The 22,208-nt window shown below is 52.9% G+C and overlaps 5 protein-coding genes across 5 annotated transcripts; 2 read left to right on the plus strand and 3 right to left on the minus strand.

Annotated features, from left to right (window-relative positions):
- Window positions 1-1,672: 1,672 nt before the first annotated feature.
- On the minus strand, window positions 1,673-5,233 carry BU26DRAFT_549448 (uncharacterized protein; the record flags this gene model as incomplete). Its single annotated transcript, XM_033831998.1, has 3 exons — window positions 5,164-5,233; window positions 4,942-5,027; window positions 1,673-4,889 (listed from the first exon to the last, which is right to left on the minus strand). Exon 3 carries the CDS (start codon window positions 4,871-4,873, stop codon window positions 1,673-1,675), a length of 3,201 nt encoding a protein of 1,066 aa, XP_033685762.1. The 5' UTR covers window positions 4,874-4,889; window positions 4,942-5,027; window positions 5,164-5,233.
- Window positions 5,234-6,129: 896 nt separating this feature from the next.
- BU26DRAFT_549449 (uncharacterized protein) lies at window positions 6,130-8,433 on the minus strand (the record flags this gene model as incomplete). Its single annotated transcript, XM_033831999.1, has 1 exon — window positions 6,130-8,433. The coding sequence occupies one exon, from the start codon at window positions 8,431-8,433 to the stop codon at window positions 6,130-6,132; it is 2,304 nt and encodes a 767-aa protein (XP_033685763.1).
- A 1,367-nt stretch (window positions 8,434-9,800) lies between these two features.
- On the plus strand, window positions 9,801-12,397 carry BU26DRAFT_562721 (uncharacterized protein; the record flags this gene model as incomplete). The annotated part of the gene is made up of 5 exons (XM_033833060.1): window positions 9,801-9,833; window positions 10,252-10,479; window positions 11,334-11,589; window positions 11,975-12,031; window positions 12,087-12,397. The coding sequence occupies 5 exons, from the start codon at window positions 9,801-9,803 to the stop codon at window positions 12,395-12,397; spliced, it is 885 nt and encodes a 294-aa protein (XP_033685764.1).
- A 1,686-nt stretch (window positions 12,398-14,083) lies between these two features.
- Window positions 14,084-16,325, minus strand: BU26DRAFT_269609 (uncharacterized protein). Its single transcript, XM_033821366.1, has 2 exons — window positions 15,638-16,325; window positions 14,084-15,590 (listed from the first exon to the last, which is right to left on the minus strand). Exons 1-2 carry the CDS (start codon window positions 16,085-16,087, stop codon window positions 14,187-14,189), a joined length of 1,854 nt encoding a protein of 617 aa, XP_033685765.1. The 5' UTR covers window positions 16,088-16,325; the 3' UTR covers window positions 14,084-14,186.
- A 546-nt stretch (window positions 16,326-16,871) lies between these two features.
- On the plus strand, window positions 16,872-17,615 carry BU26DRAFT_503390 (uncharacterized protein; the record flags this gene model as incomplete). The annotated part of the gene is made up of 1 exon (XM_033826692.1): window positions 16,872-17,615. The coding sequence occupies one exon, from the start codon at window positions 16,872-16,874 to the stop codon at window positions 17,613-17,615; it is 744 nt and encodes a 247-aa protein (XP_033685766.1).
- Between the last annotated feature and the right edge of the window lie 4,593 nt (window positions 17,616-22,208).

Below are 22,208 nucleotides of genomic sequence, written 5' to 3' on the forward strand. Positions count from 1 at the left end.
TATATAAAGAGCTATAATTTTATTCTTCTTATAGTACTACTAGAATTTAATAGAGCTATAGCTTTTATAGCTATCTAAAATTAGTAGATAATATACGTCTATAATATAACTCTTAGTATATACGTTAAAGTACTTTAACTATATAATACTAACTTTATTTATTATTTAGCTACTTTTAGAGATAGCTATAACCTAGTCGCGTAGTAGCTAGCTACCTTTATACTATACTAAGAGATAGTTCTTACTTATAATAATAAGAAATAGTAGAATCTATATATTACCTACTACTCTTACTATTATAATTACTAAAATCTACTTATAATTATCTAGTTAAAGACTCTTTAGTTATAATTATCTCTTAGAGCTAGTAACTACTACCTAAGGTAATATTATTTCTATTATAAAGCTAGATTTATTAAAATTATACGTATCTTTATTAGTAATACTATACTTTACCTTTGTATTACTATAAGAGCTAGGTCTGTAGTCTCTACTACTGTAAGCGCCTCTAGAACACCTAGCTAGATAAGTTAGCTGCAGGTAGTATAGTCTCCACGAGCTATAAGAATAAGAGGTGCTAGCAGAGTAGGTTAGGTTAAATTTAGCTATCTAAAGGTAAGGAGCAGAAGAATGCTTCGAGAGCTCTCTATATACACAGGGTGCCTATGCCAAGGCGCTAGGCAGGGTCATGTGACTTGGGCGAAGCCGAGTCGGGCCGAAGCACCGAGTCGGAGCCGAGTCGAACCGTTATAATTACCTACTAGGTTAAACTACGCCTAAATAATTATAGAATCTTCTTACTTTACTTTCTAATAGTTGTACTTATAATTAAGCTATGTTTTAAGCTTAGAATAGTATGTAATAAAGTAGTTTAGCTAGATTTAACTAATAGCGTTCTTACTCTACTTAGTAAGTAGCTTGTTAGCTATATCTTAAACAGTAGCAAGATAGAAGGTAAATTCTCGCTTGTCTAGGTCTAGTATATACTTAACTATTGCCTGCTCTTTATTTGTAGTAAGCTTTGTTTAATTAGGTGTCTTTTCGCGTCTTTAAGTTGTTCTGTCGCGTTAGTCCTTTAGCGTTAATTAGTAGACTCTGTATATAGCTGCGGCGCGTCGTTCGCTTTAAATTTAGCTAGTCTAGAGAGTAGAGAGGGCAAGCTGTATTCTAGCTTCGTAAGAGGACGATTCTGTGTAGGTAGCTGGACTCATAGTAGTTAAGATGATTTTTGGTGGGGGCTTGGCAAAAGTGGTCGGCTCGATGATATGGTCGGCTCGATGATAAAGTACGTTAGTGCAACTTATAAAATATCCACACTCATGGAATAAGAATTCTTATACTCGCACTACTCTACGTCGCAAAGTCCTGCCGCCGGTAGTTCTCGAATCACTTGTAGAAACGTCTCCTGGGGGTAAAATGCATGTAATGATCCTTAGCGACGTCACTTCTTGTATTTGGCGTGACCGGCGCGTAGCTTGATATGTGTATGGATCCTGATTATTCTCCGATCGGAAGGAACCAGGAGCACTGGCGCCGCTTTGGCATTTGCCACCGGACAATTCTTAGGACGGATGTTACTGAGCATATAAAAGTGCTGCAAGGGATCAGCTCGGAGTGGACAGAGCTGAAAGCACTTTATGAGTAAGAAGTAAAATAGTCGGATATGCGGACGCTACAATACTCTCCAATCAACAGAGTACCGCCCGACCTCGATTTCGCCTTCCGTGAAAAGTGTAAATGTTCCAACCTTGATAAGACTTCCACACGAAAGCTCTTTCAACAAAATGCCATAGAATCCCCAGTTAGCAGTGACTAAGCAGACTGCATAATTTTTCGTCGCGGGGAGGAAGCGATCAACCCACATATCCAAGTTTGTGCCATGATCCACAGTCGTCAGCCCTTGTGCATCTCCAAGGAAAGGCCCATTTATCACACAGACATTGCCCCTCCCTGCCTGCCTTTGTATCTGTCCCGTATAGGAGATGATTCCCGCTTCACGGATATACACGCAGCGTTTGCATACTCGCCAGCTCTTGACTGAGGGATGATCAGTGACCGCATCGCCCATGACACCAAGCCTATGGTTGCGCACTTTTGATCTCGAAGCGAAAGGAAACATGCTGCCGAGGCCATTTTCAACTGCTCTTGACGAGGAGTTGAGCTGCCAGAGAAGCAGCATCAGTTCGTTATCGGCTAAGTTAGAAGCGTAGAAAAGCGCTCCGAGTTTGGTCGCCGCCTCGGTGAGGAAAGCCTCAGGATATTCGCTCGTCTGGAAGTCGTCCATCGGGTCATGATCTGTTGGTTCTTGTGTTTGCTTTGAGTCCAGAGATTCGGCTTTCGAAAAAGATTTCTGTTTGAACCACTCCGTGACACCGATCGCAGACATGATGGCCTCTGCACGATTCTCCTGGCAATACCTTTGATTCCCGAAAGCCAAGATAGTAGATCTATCTGCATGTAAGAGGTTCTGCAAGCCCGTCTGTTGCAGGAGCCTACTCAGGGCGGGTATCCCATCTGCCACAAAGCCGACCTTTTTATCGAACTCCCCATCGAGGTGCTGCGAGGGGGCTTCACTTAGTGCAACAAGATCATCGAACCCAATCGGCAGCTTTGCTCCTCGCGGCCCTACTTCCAACAAATCCCATCCTTTGGTGCACATCCGCATTTGTGGGCAGACGCATACCTCCTGCAGCGTCCAGAGGGAAGAGAACCATGGGTTCATTTCGTCCCAAGCGTCTTTTTGGGTGAAGAACATTTGCTCGCAGGCCTCCAACGGTGTGACGTACTCCTTGAAAGGATCTTCCATTTCCTCCTTTGCCGAAGGATCTTCCTGGCCGTTTGTAGTAGAGTCTTCCATTAACCTGCTCAGATTTGCTGCCATATAGATGTCTTCAGATGGGGCATAAAGATTTGGTTGCCACACCCTACTCCCGTCTTCCAGAAGTACTTGATGATAAAGTGGAGGGAGACCTAATACCTGCTCTCTGGTGCGAAAACCACCAAGCTCAATTGGCAGATGGGCGACTCCTTTAAGATAGTCTACCAAGCGATCGGAAATTTGCACACCTCGTCTTTGCAGCCCAATTCGGCTGATTACTGCGCGCATCCCATCCCAGTTCTCGATATCATTGAGCCACGCTATAGCGACCTTCGCCCGCCGGAAAATCTGGGCTTGCCGGCCTATTTCGCGCTTGGCTATGTCCTTTAACCATTGCTCCTGGGGATGGTCCGGAGTGCGAGGATCTTGCGGAATACAGAGGAGATCGAACCAAATATATTCAGTACCCGTGGGGACATTTGTAAGCATATCAGGCAGATCGGCGACCTCGAATTTCGTATTTTCTGGGATTTGCCAATGTTGTACGCCCGGTAGCCATAATCCTGGGGTTTTCTTGCGCCAACGTCCCCATGTGTGGCTAATAGCTGTGTATTGGATGGAGCCCGAGAGGTCCCGTGCAACAACAGTGCGTTTGTTCTTTCGGTCCCATAGAAAATGTGGCAGATCATTCTGGACGTCTGTCACTGCCAGCCACGGACAGGAAGCGACCATGGCACCAAGATCAGCATTTTCTGGAGGGATCGCAATTTCGATGGAGAAGTTCGGGAATACATTGCTGGATAGACTCGTTGCTGAAATTGTCTGAGGTAAGGTATAAGGAAAGAAAGGGGCCTTTCGGATAGTGTTATAACCGGGAGTTGGTGCAATGTTCTCGTAGATGACGAATCCGCGGTCTTCAATATCTCCAAGAATACCACTCTTTTCAGTCGATGCGCCCGAGCCATTCTCATACAAAGATGGATCAACCTCGACCCCAATATCTTGACAAAGCTCGTAGTACACTGCTCTGGATACTCGCTCGGTTGCTGCCACGATACAAGCCTCCTGTCTATACCTATTGAGGGCAGTTCGCTCTGAGGCGGCAGTCGGTATCGATATCAAATAGAACTCTGCTAGCCATAGTTTAATGAAAGGGTAGTGGTAGAACCAAAACAGATCAATGTTCTTGATCGATATTGGCGGTTTCCCAACATCAAGCAGTCCCTCTTCGCGTCCTTCGACAGCTGCTGTGTGAACGTCGTTGAGAAATCGGGTCGGAATAGACGTGCCGAAAATTTTGCCGTTCTGCCACTCTAACAGAATTCGGAGCGATTTGACTTCGACGATTGATAGAATAGAAGAACTGGTTTTGATGTTGGAAATATAGTCGAGATTGGCATCGAGCAAGGCGTTCCATCTGTCCAAGGCACGACCATATTGACTCAAGCCATTGTTTTGTGGTCGTTCCTTAGTCTGTAGAATATTCTCGGCGATCGCGCCTAGCGAACTTTCCACTGCCTCGCTTCCAGGTGATATAGGAGATTCCCGAAATGGTCCGTCTGGAGTATGTGTTGAGTCAATGGCGGAAGAAGATGGTTGTGTCTCAGGCCTATCTATCTGGATAAGAGTATCATGGCTGGAAGGCGTGCTGTAAGAGAAGTGCATTGCCGCGAGGATTTCAGATGTGAATTGCACAGGCTCAGGGCCATCGGGGTCTTCTAGGAACCGTACCAGTGACTGTAGGGCACAGTAAATGGAAAGCTGGGTCACTGCGGTCTTGAATTCCGGTTTAATTTCTGTCGTGGTATAGGGAAAACGAACATTCAAGACGTATTTTGGCAGGACCTGTCTCTGGTTCAGGCGAGAAATGAGAGTGGAAAAAGTAGGGACCGCGCTGGAAATTAGCTCATTGTCCAAGTGCGTTGGTTGTAGTTGGTCTTCTGTCGGGCCGTTGGTCTCTTTTCCAATTTCGATACAGCCCTCTAAAAAGCATTTGGGAGATAAACGCCCCTGATTTGCGGCCTCAAGGAAATCCGCAATTGTGCTAGTCACCATAGGGTATGTATATGGGCTGAGGCGTTAGAGAACGGTTGGTAAATACAGGGTTTAGTACGGCAGCTTACCAAGGTTATGAGACCATATGAACCGTTCGTGGTTCAACAACCCAGAAATGAAGTATTTAACTCAGCATTCACCGAAAATCACATGCCTGCAGGGCACAGTATCAGTAAATATACTCAAGCCACAGGGATCGCGCGACCGAGACGAGCAGCGCACCTCCCATTCGCGCAATGCGACGAGGGATAACGCGATATCTTTAACGGCAGCAGGATCACGCAACTTACACGAAAAATATAGGTGCAGGTATGTTGCGACAGCAGTGAAGGGCCTAAGAGTAAGAGGGCGGGGGTTGTGATGGTGGGTGACGATGACAGTGTGGCTTTGACAGCGAGACAATTATGGCGAAGACGGCAAACACGTGCTACAATGATTATGAAGCAGCGTTGGCGCATGCAGAACAGTTGATTAGTGGGAAATAGCGGGGCACGTTCTCTGCGACTGTCCATAAACAGGTTTGTTGGTTGATGCCTCAGCCTTGCTGCTAAGCTTCTGGCCCCCAAACCCCGCACGAGAGCTCGTCCAAAGATACACATACGGTTTGAAGGATCTGGTACAGAAAGATGCATATCTTCGAATTCCACTTGGGTAAATCTTCCGAGCTAAATAAGGCCTTCGCTTTACGAGAGCGCAGAATGCAATTTGCGGCGGCAGTGACGAAGCGTCATGCCATATGGTCTCAGCTCTTCTTGAGCGCTGGGCCTGCAGATATTTGCACAACTTGAATGGCAAGTCAATTCTATAAATCTGCTTCGAATTGTGCCGGTGGACACTACCTAATCTTTGTTATAATATAAACCTTTTTGGATGGGGAATCAAGAGCCTTTGTTGACACGCCGCGGCCTCATCATGTGGAAGAATTTAGTAAGGGAGTGAAGCTAGTACTTGCAAGTTTCTAGCAGCAATTCCTGTTAGGTAAGCTATAGTACTTATCTACAAAGTCATTTGCGTTGGTATTGAGTTAGGCTCGCAGTAGATGTACAGATGGTTCTCCTTACCGCTGCAGGGGGACACCCACTCAAAGAGAATCCGATTACGGCTAACGTAGTATTGGAGCGAGGTCTTGCCGATCGTTTCTTAGCGTAGAGTGGTCACTGGTGGGACTGGGAGTGAGTCTAAGACTTCAAGTACAAGTAAGAGGTGAGTAGAATTCGTAGTTGAATTAAATAATCTCATTACTCTCACAGTACTAATCAAACGACAACCCAGTCAACCTGCTCCGACGCAGGGAATTCATACGGTTCTCCAGATCGAATTTCCTCGTGAACGCTGTCGTCGATGTTGCACACAAAGGTGCCAAACTTCCTAAAGCATCCCGGGCTTTCGAACTCTAATAACAAGCCGAATAACCGATGGTTTCCAATTCGCAATAGCGCAATAGCATGTCTTTCCTTGGTGGGCAATGCTGTTCTCAAGTAGTGATGTATTTCCTGCTCCCCATAACCTCCTGCTGCTGAAGGTGAACCAAAGGGCACCTGCGCGGAAATGAACATTTGCTTCTCTACACGCCTTCGCGTTGTCGACGCGACAATCCCAACTTGCGACAACAGCATTTGGCCATTTGTCTGCAGTTTCCAGGTCGCTACTGAAGGATGGTCAGTTGGGTTAAGGAGAGTACCAAGTGCTCTGCGGCTTGCGAAGGAGCTCTCGGAAAAAGGAAGCATGGTACCCGTCGCACTAACTTCCTCATAATCTGTATCCGCCCACGCGAAGAATATGGCTCCCAATTTCTGCCTTACTTCATTTACGAAGGAAAAAGGATAACGACCAGCCATTAGGCTTTCACCGCCCCCTGGATCGTCATCATTGAACCAATCTCTAGCTCCTATAACCGACATGATCGCTTCCGCTCGACGACCCTGGCAGTATCTTTGATTCCCGTATAGGAGAACTGTGGTTGGTGTCATGGTAGGTAAGTCTTGGATACCAGTCTCTATCAAGACATAGTACAGCTCCCGAACAGCGTTCGGCCAGTGAGGGTCATCTCCAAACGATGCAGTGAGTAAAATGCGGCTCAACGCCGGGACGTGATCGAAAGGAATGCGAAAATTGTCCAAGGCTAAAGGCCGCCAGTCTTTGTCGTATAGTATCATGTCGGGGCAAAGACATATTTCCTGCAAAGTCCAAAGAGAAGTAAACCAGCCTTCCAAGAAGTAAATGCCATCTTTCAAGGTCACGAGGCCGGTAGGAAACTGCTCCCCTTCCATAGCATCAGTGATATGCCGACTGGTCTCTTCATCACTATAGCCTCCACACTCCAGATAGACAAGAGAGAGCCAGATGATGGCAGACTCCAAGCCAGTCCAAGAGGAGACAAAGTTGAGCCAGGCGCCCGATAATGTTGATAGCTTGAATATCGCAGCTTGGTTTGCGATTTCAGTTCTTCCTCTTTCTTCTAGTTCGAGCGGTGCCAATGCCTGAGGGATGCATAAAAGATCCATCCAGACGTATCGAGTCGGAAACTTTGCACCTTTGAGAAGATCAGGTAGTGCCCGAACATCGAACAAACTGTTTTCGGGTATCGGCCAAGGAACAGCAGGGGTCCGGAAGTGTGTGCCCGTTTGCCATCTTCCCCATGTATGGCTGATCGCCGTATACTGTGGGTTCATGAGATCCTGACGTCTGACTGTTCTCGACTCTACAACATCCCATAAGAAGAACGGAGATTCCAGCTGCTCTTCCTTCAATTGTCTCCAATTAATCCAGGAACAAGGATGCGCTGCTGCCGTCCGTGGCAATTTGATGTTCCTCGTGTCAAACACTCTTGACTGACTCACTGAACGAGTGAGTTTGGCGAACTTTGTTGGGTAAATAGACCGAATTGCCCTATTTGCAAGTCTGTGTGATGCTGCCTCGCATGTAGCTGTCAAGCGTAGACCATCCTCATTATCTCGGCGTCGCTCATCCCCAAACTGATGAACCCACAAGGACAGCAAGACCAGATTGTACTGAGAGCGAGTAATCCTCGGTACAACGCAGGTTGGAAGACGAAGACGTGCTGCCTGCTCTATCCACCGGCGAACATCCATTGTGCTATCCGCGTCATACGCCTCATTATTCCACCACTCGGCGAGGCACTTGTAGGTATTCCTTTGGGCGACATCCCAGCTCGTCTGTATGCCATCGGGATCATCGCTGCGCAGCGCTTGGAGAACAACGTCCCATCTCGTAAGTGCTTCGAAGTAGGTTCGGGAAAGAGATTCGGCGTCGAGAATCGTTGATAGCTTGGTAGGGCGTAAGGAACGAGTAGTCTCTACCGATATCACCGAAGGTTCGTCTCTGTATAAGTATTCTCTCAGCCTTCGCTGCTCGTCCAAGGAGTATGGTCGAACATGCGACTGAAAGGGACTCAAGAGGGTCAATATCGAGAAATCGGTTTGCTCTGCTCGTTGTAAAGGCAGCTGGTCCCGCTGAAGTAGTTGCCGATCTTCGGTTCGTTCTTTAACCCGAGCCTCCGACAAGGGTTTCGAGTAGAATTCTTTTACCCGTGAGGCCATGATCTGACTGAGAAGGTTGTTGTAACGGGGTTAGCTTGCGCGACCATATTCGGGAGAAGGTGATATGGGCGCGATATTGGCACGATGTCAACGTTTTGTCGTGTGCAAAAGTCCCTATTTTTAGCCCATGCATGCACAGTTCGATTTCCCAGTACATAATAGGCTCCAGCAACTACCGGGAGGACGAGGTCGTATTCGGGCACTGCTTCTAGGGGGAGAATTCGAAACGGTTAGGCGGAGAACAAGACATTCTACTCGTCGCATTGTGTTATCTAGACGGAAAGATCAGCAAGGTCTTGCCGACGTGGCATAGCCAAGAGCCAGTATCAAGCGCCACAGCGTGTCAAAGGCGCACATGCGTTGGTTACACGAAACCTTGCGCTTATTTTCTCCTCGAAGCCCCACCCCGCGTCAACTTCGCACCCCACTCGTTGCGCCTAATGCACCCACGATATACATATACCTGAAAGGTAACCAAATTATACAGTATGCCTGAAGGTGAGCCTCTTGGCAGTGAGTACGAGAAGTTTCGAACTGCCACCTGGGACGTTCTGAGATTTGAAGTATTTCTCTCAAAATTCACAGGCAACTTATAGGGGCTAAAAGTATGTTAACACTGTCATATAAACAACTCAAGTAATATCCGTATAGAGATTCTATCGCTTTTCCACACAGGATTCGTCTGTATCTAATAAAGCACTTAATAAAGGATAGAGGGTTAAAGTCCGTCAGGACGGCTGATGCGAAGGTTGGCTAAGAAACAACTGTCTACAATTTCTTCTACTAGATATGAGAAACTCCACACAACTACCAACATGATTACTAGAACTTACTTGATACAAGCGCAGCTGAAGACCATCTTTTTAATCCCATCGATTCTAGCGAACTCTGGCACGGTTCCTCCGTTGCGCGTACTGTGTATCTGAAATATAGGACTATTTCTCGCTACACACCCATGAAGAGAACGTATTGCAACCTCCCTCTCACCTCCGCTATCAGATCTTCCATCCCCAGTTTCAGGAGAAGATGTAACCTGCTTACCCAAAGAACGAAGGCCCTACCAGACTGATTCAAAACATCATCCGTCAGGCTTACTCCAGCGAGGCGTTTCCCCCGATTCAGTCCCAGTCTTTATAATGCCGGTATCCACGCGCAGTCATCCATTCGCTCGACCTCGTTATAAAGAAGATGCGAGCATACTACATATACAGTACTAGCAAAAAAGACGCTATATTGTAAACTCCGTAGGCAGAAGGGTATTATCAAAAGGTTCAGCGGTTTAACTGATAAGACTAGGTAGTATCTATCCCGTAACCTACACAGCCGTAGGCCTACGAATGAAGAAGTACATTTTAAACGACGGAGAGATGGAGGACACACCCGGCACATGGGGTGTCTTGGTGTGTTGGGCCCCTCCGCGAATGGCTTTCCCGAGCCAGGACTGAGATATGGGGTGTGTACTATGGCTTACCTACTTTCATGATTAGGTAAATAGTCATATATATAGTATAAGATTAAGAATTTTTAAATCCTATCTTAGCGCGGTAGTATCGCCTTCTCTTTCTCCGCATCGCCTTCTCTTTCTCCGCATCGCCTTCTCTTTCTCCGCATCGCCTTCTCTTTCTCCGCATCGCCAAGCCTGGAGTCCCCCACAGACTTTTCCATCTGTCGCGAGTGGAGAGTAACGGGCCATAACTCTCCCCGCGGTGAGCCATTCATACTGCAAATGCTAGAGGGTGAGGATTCGTAAACCACCTTGAGCGTCCCAACGCCGCCATCACGCGCACCAATGAGTTCTCCTTCCTAATCGGCAACCAGGCCTACTGGAACGATCAGATTCATGGGTTCGATGGCAAGGAGCCTGCCGAGCCGCCTAAAGACACCTTCGGTCTCCCCAAAGTCCTGGTTCGGCGGGGCACGAATCCGTTGCTGCGACTGGTGGATGAGGTGCGCGAGCTGAGGCAGGTGGTTGAGTGGAAGGAGGATATTCAGGACTTGTTTGGTGAGGCGGAACTAGAGCCAGAGCCAGAGCAGCGCGTGGTGGAGGTGGAGGATGAGAGGATGGATATGGACCTTGATGATTTCTTAGCGGCGATGGAGTGATTTCGGTTTTGCGTTTTCTTCGGTGTTTGGTGTTTGGTGTTCCGGTGGTTTTTCGATGATTGTGTTTCCTTCTCCCCTATTGTATTTTCTTTTCCTGCCTTTCCCCCTAATATTTCCTGTATTCCCGGCTTTATTCTCCATGCTTTGCCTCTAATATTTCCTGTATCTCCACTTTCCTTCCTCCCTTTCTTTTATTTTCTTCCCTATCTGCAGCCTCATTTTCTAGCCTAGTTATAATGTTACCGAATATATAAGGCGTCATAACTGAAAGAGCAGAAGGATTGGATCCTTTTGCTCCTGATATATAAGTACAAGAGCTACGATACCGCAGTTAGTTAGTGACTGGCTACGTGGCGCTCTGCTTGCGTTGATGAAGGAGAACGAGCAGCTTTAGCCGCACAACGTCAACCTCAAAGCCTCTAACAGCGACCTTATCGCTGATAATACATAGCTAAGCGCCAAGGTCAGGAGTCTGCAGGGGGGTGGGCGTTCTTACTAAGGAGAACAGAGACAACCAACAGCGACCCCATCGCCGACAATACGAAGCTAAGCGTAAAGGCTGACAGTCTGCAGGAAAGTAGACGTCCTTACTAAGGAGAGGGGAGATAACTAACCTCACCGCCAATAATACGAAGCCGAGCGCTCGGAAGTTCGCAGAAAAGTGGACGTCTTTAACAGCGACCCCATCGCCAACAATACAAAGCTAAGCATTAAGGTTGATAGCCTGCAGCAGAAAGCGGACGTCCCCACCAAGAAGAGAGATAACTAACAGCGACCCTATTACTAACAATACAAAGCTGAGCGTCAAGGTCGACAGCCTGCAGGAGAAGAGGGACAACCAACAGCAGATCGACCAGATCACGGCGATAAATAATATCGAGAGCCTCGTGAGCAAGATCGACGACCTCAAGGCTAAGAATTTCCGGAGCCAGGAAGAGATGAAGCGCTCGGCAGGCATCCAGACTGAGGCGGCATTTTTTAAGGCTAAGAACGAGAACCTGCAGCTGGACCTGACGGAGGTCCGCAAGGAGCTCGAAGAGACCATCAAGAATCGTGTGCGGTCCACCTGGAGATACCAATATCGACTTCCGTTCGGACGTCAATCTGCAGTCTGTGGAAGACATTAGCTTCACGAAGTAGGGGCGAGCCATTTTCAACGTACTAAGGCAATCTTTAGTACCCAGCCGGCCCGAAAGCTTGCCGACGACATCGACATCCTCCGCAAAGCAACCGGCGAGGGCTCCGATGTGGGCGAAATCCTTTGGGAGGTCTGATCAGTGGTCGTCGCGATAATGTGCTGTATTCCACCCTGCCACCCGTGGCTGACAGCCTGCTTGATGCTCTGAACAACCTCCGTAAACGGGACGTGCTATCCCCAAACACAAAGCGGTGAGCCATGCTCCTCTACACTTCGGTGCTGAGCTAATAATACATATAGTCGGCTTTGTGAAAAGATCTGCAAATCTATCCTTCTGCGTGAGGGAGAAATGGAACGGTATAAACCAGACACACTTCCGTGCCTCGAGAACCTCCTGCTAACATTCATTCAGATCCGACCTCCACCGATGAAGCGCGGAGCGAGGAGTTTCCTCAGTGGAAGAACCTGAACTCGTTCGTTGCGCGACTTACAAGTTTGGGGTTTACCCCTTGGCTCAACCTGCCGATCTGGCAACTCAGGATAGCGCTCGAGGAGCTGCTGGTGAAGGGCGCCGCAATGGAATGTCGGGTATGGGTTGCGAGCGAGTGGATGCTTCGTTGCGCGGATCTCAGCTCCAAGGACATGAACTCGAATAAAGAGCTTAACGCGGGCACGGCTCGGTCGCTCAGGGTAGGCTCGCTCTACGATGGCAATCGCCTCTGAGCGGGAGCGGTGAGAGTTCTGGAAGAAGAGATTCCACGAGCGTGCTGCTGATGCTGGTAATCTGGGGCTCGGAGATACCATCACTGGACGAGTATCCGACGCTCTGATGCCGTTGACGATAAGGCGAACAACCTTCTCAAGAGGCCATTGTACTATTATTCTTCAGCAAGCCTAGTATGGGGTGTGTCTGTAACTAGCGGGCGAGCGCAAATAGCTGAGATACCATAGCAAACCTACCCCCCAGAGCGCTCTGGTGTTCGCTCGCGGTTTGCTTTCCGGTCCAGTGATGTCCTCAGGAGAACACCTGGTCCCATCCCACTAAGCGTCCCGTCAACGATGCCACGAGTCGTCCTGTTCCAGAGCAGAAGCAACAATGGACGAAATGATGTTGAGGTGCCGGGGAAGGTCCGTGCGCATCCGAGCTTGGCGGCGTCTTCCACCCGCTGTCCGAATGCTGTCTTCTCTTCGAGTGTCTAAAAGAACGGCTTCAGCCCTGGAGGCTGGCAAGATCAAACGATAACATATGGCGCGGAGCTCGCTCTCTTGGTCCTATCGTTGGATCCCGGTGCATCGAAGCTGAGCTGAGCTGCACGTGATTAGAACCTACTCACTTCGTGCTGTATTTGATCCTTCTAAGTCGCTACTCTTTCTCTAAATCTGTCCATTGGTGTTCACCCACACTAACCTTACCCTCCTGCTCAGCCCATCCCAGCTCAGCTCACCCCAGCTCAGCCCAGCCCAGCTCCCCTCGAAACACGCAGCAGAAACACGGCTCGGCTCCCCCATCCCCATCCCCATCCCATCCCCTCATCCTGTCCTCTCCCACCACACCAGTCCCCATGTCTCGGGCCATCTCCATCGGGAGGTACAATACGAAAGAAATGAGGTGTTCGTATCATGACGCTCACCTCACCTCACCTCATCTACACCGAACCCAAATACCAACCCCAACGCCGACGCGAACGTTTGATGCGCGACCTGGATTGCGCAGCCTCCCAACGTTCCAACACAATAAATCGTTTATGCAACGCCGGCGCCGGCCCATCATCCAACGGGCGCAAAACTGGCGCCGCGTAGTACGCTTCATCATTACCGTAGACCGCGAATGACGCCGCGGTAGGCAGTCGCAGAGAAATTGGGAGATTCGTACTGCGGATGCCTTACTCGTCATCTCGCTTTCGGTTCCCGTGTTGAAGGAAAGGAGGAAGGAACCCCGCACTCTCCGCAGGGGGCAGGCGGAAGCGAGCGGTTGCCCAAATTTCTCGTCCACCAATCATCGGGCTGGAAAAGTAACGTCGCCCGTGCGCATCACCACTCGGGTCATCCTAAAGTTCATCACCATCATTCAATCACTCAACGGACCGCACATGTGCCGTGCAAATGTCTCAAATTCAGCCATCGCCATTTGAGACCAGATGTTTGTCTCATTCCGGACGGCAACTAGACTAGCATCGCTGCATCCATACTGGCAGCTCGATCCTTTCCTAACCATGCCCCCAAGATGTCTAAGATATCCGTGGTTGCCCAAGCCTCTGTGGGTACTCAAGCTAAGAACCGGTCCGTGGACTCGATCGGTCCAATAGTAAAATACAACGCCTGCAAATGCCGATGTATGATGCAAAGGAAAGGCTGGGAAGAATCAACCAGCGTAAAGGACCAAGGAAATGCCGCCCGATGCAATGCACGCTGAACGCAGCAGAAAACCAAAATCGAAAAAATGTTGAGATGATCATCGAAAGCTCTAGCCCGATGCGTGAAGATGTACAGAGAAGGGAATGCCGGCTCGGCTTCAGCGGAACACCGGCTGTTGTGGGATGGGGAGCTGATTGTAGTGGTGTCCCTCTGACCAGGCATCCATATAGGGCAGCGGCCCGACCCTACGTTCGGTCATAGGGCGACCCAACGGCTGGTACTGCATCTGGTCGAATGCAATATGACGGGCAGGATTGTGCATGGAGGTCGAGGGTGGCGGCACGAGAAGGGTGTGGACACCGCGAACCGGGCGGTATGGCGACTGCCGTTGATTAAGAAAGTATGACGGAGATAACTGCCTCTGGCCCGACGAAGGGAAGGTGGCGCTCACGGGGGACGAACCGGCGGACGGCGGATAAGGGCTGACTTGGCGGGACCGGTCTGCGGTTGGCGTGTATGTTGGTGGGAAGGGGGGTGGAGCCGTAGAAGTCGGTGTGCTGACGGGGTGCTGCCATTGGACAGGCGGAGGGTATACCATTGCCATGGAACGGCTTCCAGGCGCGGGCAAAGGAAGGTCCGACCAGTTCTTCACCTGCACAGGCGGGTTTGACTGTGGCGTGGGGATCGACAAACTGGGCAGCGGCGGAAGGCGATTCATGGATGGCGGCGGCTCGAACGACCTGTTGATGGGCGCTTGTAATGTTGGAATGAGCGGTGCATTGCTGTACGGTCCTGGAGCGAATCCGTGCGCTTGCCTCTTTGGCGGTGGTTCGGCGCTATTATCAGTGCTCCGTTTGCGTTGGATAAGTGGGCCGATATCCGGCAGCGGGCCAATTGGCGATACTGCAGTCGATGTAGCCTGAGGCTGCAGGAGAGGGGTGTTGGAGTATGGATGGACCGGCGAGTACATCATCGACGTTGGCGGCGATGTCTGCATGACCGTAGGAGGTGAGGGTACAAAGTTCTGGGGAACCTGTAGTGAAGGCGTCGGCGGCCCAATCGGGCTGATGGCGCCCGAGGCGGGCGTTTTGGAGGCTCGATCAAAGAAGGTGCCGAACTTGCCCAGAATGACGTGCCACTCCTCCCACTTCTTCTGCGAGGTGAAGAGGCTGTACCTCATGTTACTGAGAAACTCCACCTCCATGATATGCACCTCCTGCACTGAGATCCCGGAGACTTCGGCCCAAGTCTTGTTCGTGTACGTGTTGTCGTCCAGGAACTTGTTGCCCAGCATGAGCGCCACAGTCAGGAGACGGTACTCGCTGCCTGGCTTGCCCTTCACCGTCGGATTGGTGAGCTTTAGCTTGTAGATGAAGAGTAGGGCGAGTAGGATCACATTTTGGGCCACCTGCGTGGTCGTCAATATTGTCGCCACCCACTTCCTGAAACCTGTTGTGGGAATGGCGTCGGGTACGAGCGGTTGGATCGGTATTTTCGGTGAATTCGTGTCCACGACCTGCTTGAGGGTGGTGGAGCTTTCGAACCAGAAGAGGCATGTCACCTGAATACGTCAGTACTGGACATGCCCGCTTCTCCTGCTGCACTCACCTCTGCTGCCAGCTGGGGCAGTCCCTCCTGGGGAGTCCTGATTGACGGCGGTATCCTGAGATTGGGGGAGATGGACCACTTCTTCCGCTGCTGGTTCATGTCTTGGGGCTGCTGCTGGGGCTGTCTTGAGGGGCTGGACCGAGCTGTGACTGTTCTGGAGTTGCCAATTGCCGGCAATTGATATCCATACTCGTGGCCGGCGCCTTCGGTAGGCGGCAGCGACACGACCCTCACCGCTGAGCCTGGGTGATCGGAAGGAGGTGTGAGCGGCGGCCTGGGCGCCGTCCGCAGCATATCGAGGCCATGGCGGTTGGCGATCCTAGGCACCGGGAGCTGCATCTGGAAGGAGGAGTCCAGCTTGGAGGCAGGGCGGGAGGAGGAGTAGAAGTCGAGAGAGCGGTCCCGCGGGACGGCGTGAGGCATTGGGTGCGGAAGCTGTAGCTCGAGCATGTGGGCGGCGTGGTTGGGAAGGTGGATCCGGTGACGGTGAGGGGAGGGGAAGGAAGGCTGCTCTTCAACAGGTGGCGGCGGCAGGCATGAGCAAGGCTGGCTCTTGAGATTGCGTGCACTCCCTCCTTCACTGCATGGCCAGAACGGGGTGACGGGTGGTGCGGGCAGGAGCTAGGGCACGCAAGGAGACGGAGAGGGCGTTGTTGACGGTATGCTCTCGCAAATATGCTGCTGGCCAATGGATGCAACCCTGTTTCCGGGGGCGACGGGCGGTTCGAGGCTGGCGAGGGGAGGTGCGAGGTGAGGCAAAGGAGGGTGCAGGCGCGGGTACAATAAAGGAAGCGGTGGTGAGGCCTGTTCACCGTCGTTGGAGGCTGCTAGGCCGGGAGCGGCAGGGAGGCGGCGGCGGGCGGGCGATTGTAGCGGTAGGGACGCAGGAGGCAGATTGTTGGCGGGCCGCGTGCTGCTTGCGCAGACATGGCTTGGGGCCGTTGGGTTGTGATTAAACATAATTCACGACTCCGTGTGAAGGCTCGGAAGGTTCCAGGCATAGTGGCATGGGCAGCGCGACGCCCCAAGAGGCTGATCCAGAAGGAGAAGCAGCTTCTGACATCAACCGCGGCCGCACGGGCCCGCGCAGCAGCCGCGACCGGGGGTGGTGAAAGGAAGGCAGGCCGCGCAGAAAGAGGGAAGGCGCGGCCCCTGTCGCGGGCGGGGTTAATTATGGACAAAGCACAGCAAACCCGCCGGTCACGACACAGAAGCCATCCCGGGCTGCAGCACCATGGGTGGATGGTGGATGGGTGGATGGACGGCGGCACTCCTGGATGGATTCGTGGGTGGATTCATGGATGGGCTGCTCTCCGCTAGCCACCCTCCGCGGCCCAGTCGTAGCCCAGTCGTGGTGCGCGCGACAGCAGGTCATACTGTACGCGGGCGAGCGCTGGCTGCCGTGGACGTAGTCATGCTTAGCGCAGTGCGCAGGCCCGCGCCCGGATGCGGCCAGCAAGAGTCACGAAGAAGGGCTCAGACAGGCCATGATTGCGCTGCGCTCGTTTGCGGCGGCGGATTGGCCGTCACCTCAGCCCTCGACCACCGGCGAGCGTGTGCTGCGACGCGGTCCGCCGTCATGGGATTTGATTATTCACGCCGGCGACCGCCATCTGACCCGCAACGCTGCAACCCAGTCGCGTCGCCCAAGGCCTGCTATTTCGCCGTGCTTGCCCCGATGCGTGCGCGCTGCCCTAGCCTACTGCGCCGCCGCGGCCAGCATCGCCAACCTCCAGCATGGTCCGCCTCAGCAGCCCGCAGCGCCGCTGATTGGGCCGCCGCCGCTCAGCAGGAGAGGCGATGCAGCCCGCCCACCGCCCGCCTGCGCGACCACGAGCAAGATCCCTTACGCAGCGACCGTCAGGGCACGCTGAGCACACTCATACGACGCAAAAGACTGCTTGCGACGGCGCGCTGCCACCCAGATCCCGCGGCGCCGGCCCAGCCTGTATCTAACTTTTACACTAGCTCTCCGTAAGCGGGCTGAGGTTAGGCATGGGCCAGAGGCAACTCCACGGATAGCGCTGTGCAGCTCGGCCAGCAAGCATCGCACACACAAGAGCATCGGTCCCTCCACCCATCAATAATCATCAGACACGGCGGGCGGTCTGGAATGGCATTTCGCGCCCGCATCATTCCGCCCATGCCGCGTTTGATTTGCTGCTGGCGCCCTGCGAGTGGCCATCCGCTCTGCACCACTCCGCCGTGCTTCGCAAGCGGGGCCAACGAGCGGCGGCGAGCCCTGAGCGCGCATACGGCGACGGCGAGTCTGCGGTGCTGCCGCCAGCGGTATGTATCAGGAGGGATACGAGCAGCGAAACCGCCGTGGCTCGCTGGCCTAATATCGTCTTACCCTAATCCTCATCTAATTCCGAGCCCGAACCCTGTCCAACGCGACGCTTTTTTGCAGGCTGAGGTCGACCAAGCTGCTGATCGTGAATCCTCTCTTGCAAATTGCGCTGCGTCCCAATTAAAACGCCCGTCGTCGCCGACCGCTTCCTCGGCCATCCTCGCGTCCGGCGAATCACACATATGCTAGGGGGACTTCACTGAGGCCACCTTGCGCCGTTCCAAGTTGAGGCACTCTGCACCGCAGGACCGCCGTCCTCCAGCGGCCCCTGCGAAACACGTATCGACATATCGATACCCGCGCCGCTTAGACTCTGCACCGTCACTTCCGGCCTGCCACCCTGCTTGGATAGAGCTGGACGTTGGCTGGGGTTCGCTGGTGTGTCCTCCCTGCCGGCCGCGAACGCAGGCCGGAGACGGCCTCTTTGCAAACGCATCTTGACGCCCAAGGGCTGCGGAATGCAACCACCGCACTGCAGCGCCCGCGGCTCGCGAGTCCGCTGTCAACCATCGAGCAATATTGCTTTTCGAATCGGCCTTCCGCTTGGCGCCCGTGGAAGGACGCTGGCATGATTGAGCGACGCCCCCAGTGGCCCCGAGCAGCACTAACCGTGCAACCGCGACATGACAATGCACTGGAGGGCGCAGCGCAAGGGAGACGCAGCACCGAGTGACGAAAGCTGTCAATTTGTGTTTGCGCCGGTGCCGTGATCGCTACGAATAATCGATGTGTGAGAGTGGGGTGCAGCGGCCAACGAAATGCGACACGGCTGCCCGCCATCGGATACCGCCTTCCGTATCCGGCTCGTACTGTAATACGAAACACTCACGTAATCGCTCAGGGTCAATATTGTCTTTGCCCACACATGTTGGACCTCAACAAGGCCCGTGACGCCATTTACTTCGCGGTAGCACATTACGAGGCACACTCATTTGGAACCTGGCCTACCTCTTTCACCCAACCCTAGAACACCGATTTGACCTTCGGCACTGAGAACTTTGCCTAGAAGGAGATGGACGATCAAGCCAACTGCTCGGGGGCAATGGTACAAGACGAGGCTAAGTGCCCCGCTGCAACAGCAGTGGCATGGAAAACATGCGAAATATTCCTGCTTCCTCGCTTACACCTGTCCGCATGAGGCCTGCGACTGCTCCTTTGTCAACATGACTACGTCTGCGCGAGTCTGAGAAGAGGTATGGACACGCTAGAGTCAAGATCGAAACTTTCGACAAGTTGTCCAAACTTCGACATGCCTGGGATCGAACTGCCTCTAAGTACGCCCTCGCTGCGACTGCGGCCGTGCTTGCAGGTATTGTCGGTTGGACCTGGGACTCCGACGATCACTGTTCTCGCATACCTCTGCAGAGCTCTTGGGAACGTTCGAGATTGGTTCAAGGTTTGGGAGTCGTCCTTGCAACGGCTTGGGCCACAACAGGCTCGAAGGGAGTCCGATTCCCAATTCCGGAGATACCTTCGCCCGGCGACTGATCAAACAAATATGGGCATCGCGTTCAAATCGACACCGTCGTGGTTAACCAAGTACACGATCCATAGATGCCGTGAGCTCACTGCATGCTCCGGATAAGGCGGTTACCGTACATTAGTCAGAATACGATACGGGCGGCGGCACATCCGCTGCAAGCCATGCTTGATTTAGACGGGCGTTTGCGAGCCTGGTCGCCGTTAGTGAACTGGCGATATTGTGATACTCCGAGCGTGGGTAGGAGGGGTGCCAGCAATAATGGTGATGCAGTCCTCCATAAGACTGCACCTCCCTGATACGCCCACCTGTGCGAGAGCGATCCCGCCAGACCGAGCAACACCAGCAATATTGTGGAGATGATAATGCTAGTGCAGGCGTGGAGGAAGACCCATGGCTGATGAAGGCGTGATACGGGGGAGATCCGGCATCTGGTTCAGGTGGCCCCGCAGCCTGTTCTCACATTTACGAGCGCGAGTCGTTGCCCAGGTGAGGCGCTGTAAGACCGGGCTAGGCTGCATGTGGCAGCATTATTAGCTGGCCCACGGCGCGCCGCGCTGAGACGTACCGCGCCTTGGACTCGACGCGTACATCACACTATGGATCTATCGACGATGATGATTTCGGCTCGCTATCTTCAACAACCTTCCAGCCTGTGCCGAGAGGGCCCCCAAGGGTCGAGTTAGTGCATTTCTCCCATGCGGCAAGCCTTTCGGGGTGACGGCATCCGTCACGATGTCGTGGCACTATCGTGTCTGAGTGGTTGAGGATGCCGGTGGAGATGAAAACTCTATCGGAATCCATGGGAGGCAGCAGCTCGAACCTTCACGCCTTGGTTTTTTTCGTTTTGCCTTCTGCACGACTGTCCCGCGATCGCTGCGGCCCCCGTACGATGTACGATGATAAGTCGAGACTTGCGCCTCGTTGGTGCATCTGCTGGCGGCATACAACATACGCAGGATCATAGGTCTCATCAAAGGAGGCCTTGGTTCCGGTAGATAGCTACATCGCTGCATTCCGCATTGGGCCGAAGGAATATGGAGCAGCAGACCGCCGGCCGGAAGCACCAACGGTGCCCTCGGCTTACGCGCACCACCTCAACGCATGACCCCGGCTAGACTTGGACGTCGTTTGAGAAGCGTCAAGGCTGTGAACACGGCCACTCTTGCCATCCCTGCCCGTGCTTCCGTTAGGTACGAGTGTGGCGAGCCTTCTCGGCTGCAGGTCTCGACGTCGCTCGGTTGAGTTTAGCCTCTTTGCCCGTCGTCTTGCGATCCCACTCTGCCCCCGCTTTGCGGTGAAAAGTAGGCACCGACAAATGAGCTCCTGAGCCCGCTTAGACGACCCGAATCCCAGGCATCCATCACCGGTTTGATGGATCATACCGCGCCTAGTACCCGACCACTATGAGGGTCTTGTACCGCCATTGTGTCATTATCCCTTTAGATGCAGCCACCTGGGCACAGGTTTTTCTTCGCATCTGACTGTGTCACGGAGTCCTGACTGGCCCGCGACGCCGCGAGTACGTACTTGGGTCTTCCTACGGCTGGGGAGGCGATGGGTGCTGCATACGAAACACCGTCAGCTCGCGATTTGCGCCCGCCGTGGAGATATTTGCAGGAATATTGGCGGTGGTGGCCTACGATCCCGAGACCAGCAGCGCCCTGACGGGTCGTCCGCCCGCCGTCGATGCAGAGCTGACCAAGGTGAGCGGCGCCTGTAATCTGTATCCCGAGTGTGCTGGCCTTGTCACGGAGGTTTGGGCCAGGGGGCGGTTTGCAGGCCGATCGTTCTCTCAGAGTGACCTCCTGAACGGCTCACAGCCAATAGGGCCACGTCCCCCTGGAGGACGTGGCTTCCCGATTCGCTCCTCGTGGCCCTGCAATGGCACTCCGAGAGGTTCGCACCCTCGGGGATGCATGCCGCCACACGTTTTGTCTCCATCGCGGCCACTTCATCTGAGTGGTTGGGTGAGTTGTCACCGGCCAGCCTTGCCTGTGCGACCATCAGCGTGTTCCAAGTTTCGAGATTTCAGCGCAGGACGCTCTCTCCCTGTCCACCAACGCCGAGCGTGTCGCTATCGCCAAATATTGCGCCAGGCTGCCTATCAATCCGGACTGAATCATGTGGTGCGTCGCCTAGTCGCCGGCACGTTGGCGAGACGCCTTCGCAAAATGCACCTCCACCCACGCGCTGCACCGCATTTCGCTGACACCCGGAATCGGCAGCAATACTCTGACAATTTTCGAGCAGAGTCTTCCTCGCCTGCCGCGAATCTGCGCCGCGAAAGGCTAAACGCTTTCATGCAAGGTCGACAAGGCAGCCGACACTCTACACCACCTTCCACACTCGCCCGGCATCCCAGGCTCCTCTGTTCGACCGGACAAGGCGCCGATGCAGCTAATCGCCATGGCCCAGCGACACCACACGACGCGCCTTTCGAGCAGCATGATCTGTCGACGTCGCACATGCCGGATCGGATCAATCGTCGCCGCTCGCGCTCGCTCACCACTCCCCTCTTGAGGCTATTGTTGGACCGCTTCACCGCATGCACCCGGCACGTACTCTGGCCGCACGCAAATCGCCATACAGCCGTCCACGCCACTCATGCTGCTCTCTGCGGGGATCTCCTCGGAACAGTGCGTTGACCGTGGACAGCGCCAGACGCAGTTGGGGGTTGGGTTCTTCATCCCACCACCGCCTGCGTAGCGCGAGCAGAATGACCCCAAAAGCAAGATGCC

The sequence above is a fragment of the Trematosphaeria pertusa genome, assembly GCF_010094035.1.
Source record: "Trematosphaeria pertusa strain CBS 122368 unplaced genomic scaffold BU26scaffold_5, whole genome shotgun sequence".
NCBI classification, from domain to species: Eukaryota; Fungi; Ascomycota; class Dothideomycetes; order Pleosporales; family Trematosphaeriaceae; genus Trematosphaeria; species Trematosphaeria pertusa.

Coding starts and splice junctions, on each gene's coding strand:
- BU26DRAFT_269609 (XM_033821366.1), bottom strand. CDS start 16,087: ATGCTCGAGCTACAGCTTCCGCACCCAATGCCTCACGCCGTCCCGCGG. Junction 15,591..15,637: donor TGCCCCAGCTGGCAGCAGAG/GTGAGTGCAGCA, acceptor TGACGTATTCAG/GTGACATGCCTCTTCTGGTT.